Below are 2,231 nucleotides of genomic sequence, written 5' to 3' on the forward strand. Positions count from 1 at the left end.
GTCAAGTTTTAACAATATAAGTTGTTTTGTTATGTTCTTATTTTGTATGTTGTCGGCTCTGCAGCTGGAAAATCTTCAGTTCTATTGGATATTAAGCCATGGGATGATGAAACTGACATGAAAAAGCTTGAAGAAACAGTTAGGAGCATTCAGATGGAGGGTTTGCTTTGGGGAGCTTGTATGTGAATGCTATTTTGTGTTTTAGCTGGATATGTTTTACTTCTGCTCACTGATGAGCAATCTTTCAGTTTAATTATTGTTCTTTGGTGGACATGCAGCCAAGCTTGTTCCTGTTGGTTATGGCATCAAAAAGTTACAGATTATGATGACCATTGTGGATGACCTTGTGTCCGTGGACACCCTGATCGAGGAGCATCTCACTGTTGAGCCAGCAAATGCGTACATCCAGAGCTGTGATATCGTAGCGTTCAACAAAATCTGTGAGTATCTTGATTTTAGTACATGGCATTTGTAAATATTTGTTGAATTTATAATTTTTATTCAGGGATCGCTTTGCTTTACATTCCTTAGGAATGCACCTTCCTTATCCAGCGGTAGGAGCACAGTTACTAATTTCTTCATCTATAGGACATCTAATATACCCTCACATTTGTTTTTATTACAATCGCAAATTTCATTGCAGTTTTATTCTGTTGATTAAAATGATGTATTGGGCATTTATTCTTTCTTCTAGTATTCAGGGATAGCTTTCATGCTGTATGATTTTTTATTACTTTTCTTGTTTACATGATTAATATTTAAGGGTGTTGCTCAATACCTTATTTAAATATCATCATAATTTTATACCTTAGAACCTTGATGGATTAGAGTGGTTTAGTAATGAGTAACTACATGATATATTTTGCTTATAGGACAAAATTTCAAAACAGACCTGTTTGCCAAAATATTCTCAAAAAAGACCTGTTTCAAACTTAATTTCAAAAACCGACCCAGTTGGGCTGAAACTGGGTCGGTTTTTGAAAAAAAGTTCCCAAATTTCACGGGAGTTGAAGTCCCGTGAAGTTTTGTTATGTAAAAATTTCACGGGAGTTCAACTACTTCACGGGAGTTCAACTTCCGTGAAGTTTGAGAACTTTTTTTTTTCAAAAACCGACCCAGTTTGAGCCAACTTGGTCGGTTTTTGAAATTAAGTTTGAAACAGGTCGGTTTTGGGGAATAAGATTTGAAACGGGTCTGTTTTGAAAATTTGTCCTTTGCTTATATATTAGGTTACAAATATGACGAGGAAGATGAACTAGACCAGAATGTCTTTGTATTTAATCCTCCTATTTTCACTTTATATCTTTCAAAAAAAAATTTAACCAAGTGATTGCATGTATGAGTATATGTAGCTTGACACGTGAGCTTCGCATGAACCCATGTTTGCTTGATATTTGTGCTCCTGAAGCATATCCTTAGACTATTCAATACGGGTTATGCATGGTGTATGATGTTGATATGACTATGTACCTAATATATGATCGAGATGTTACATGATGCTTGATATCTAGAAAAATATATTAATCCTTGAGAATTGCCATTGAAACATGATTCCAACCACATGTTTATAAGTTTAAGAAATACATGGACAAAAAATTCATGATCCACGTACGTTTAACATTTGTATGCCTGTATCTTGTTGCTTATGATGCAAGACGTCATAATTGCTGGGCACAGCAGTAGTTATGTTACTGAGTGGTGTTTCAAATTGCACACCATTCTTTACTTCTAGTGATTTATTTTACTCTACTATTTTAAGGCATTTCATCCTTTCTTATTTTAAAAAGAGCATCTTCATTACGTATTTCCTTTCAAATACCTGGTGTTTATAGCTCTGTATGTTTTAGGAAACCTCCACGGTGACTTAGTTTTGTTGAATTTGCAAAGCATTTTTTTGCCTTGCTGTCTCATTCATTTTCTCATTTGCTGTAACTTTTCCTGCAGAGAAATTTTTCCTCGTCTATGGTTGGTTTGGGCATGCTTGTGATGACGATGAGGAGTCTGTGGTCTCCATGCTTAAATGGTCTCCATGCTTATGTACCTCAGAACTATTTATTCTCTATATTTAACCCAAACTGGAACGCTTGATCTGTGTTGAGGTTTCTATTTCAAGAAATGGTTGTATGATCGACATTCTTTCCTAGTTATTGATGGTTTCGTGCGACAGTTTTGATTGATTGCAGTTTTGATTGGAATGATGATATGGATTTGATATTGGTTTGGCTCGTGAT

The 2,231-nt window shown here is 35.2% G+C and overlaps 1 protein-coding gene across 1 annotated transcript; it reads left to right on the plus strand.

Moving 5' to 3' along the window:
- Window positions 1–12: 12 nt before the first annotated feature.
- Window positions 13–2,179, plus strand: LOC109828639 (elongation factor 1-beta-like; the record flags this gene model as incomplete). Its single annotated transcript, XM_020395594.1, has 3 exons — window positions 13–178; window positions 279–440; window positions 1,945–2,179. Coding segments are annotated over 3 exons (330 nt in total), but the record flags the coding sequence as incomplete, so codon positions are not given.
- Between the last annotated feature and the right edge of the window lie 52 nt (window positions 2,180–2,231).

Source organism: Asparagus officinalis, unplaced genomic scaffold (genome assembly GCF_001876935.1).
Source record: "Asparagus officinalis unplaced genomic scaffold, Aspof.V1 AsparagusV1_Un3157, whole genome shotgun sequence".
NCBI lineage: Eukaryota > Viridiplantae > Streptophyta > Magnoliopsida > Asparagales > Asparagaceae > Asparagus > Asparagus officinalis.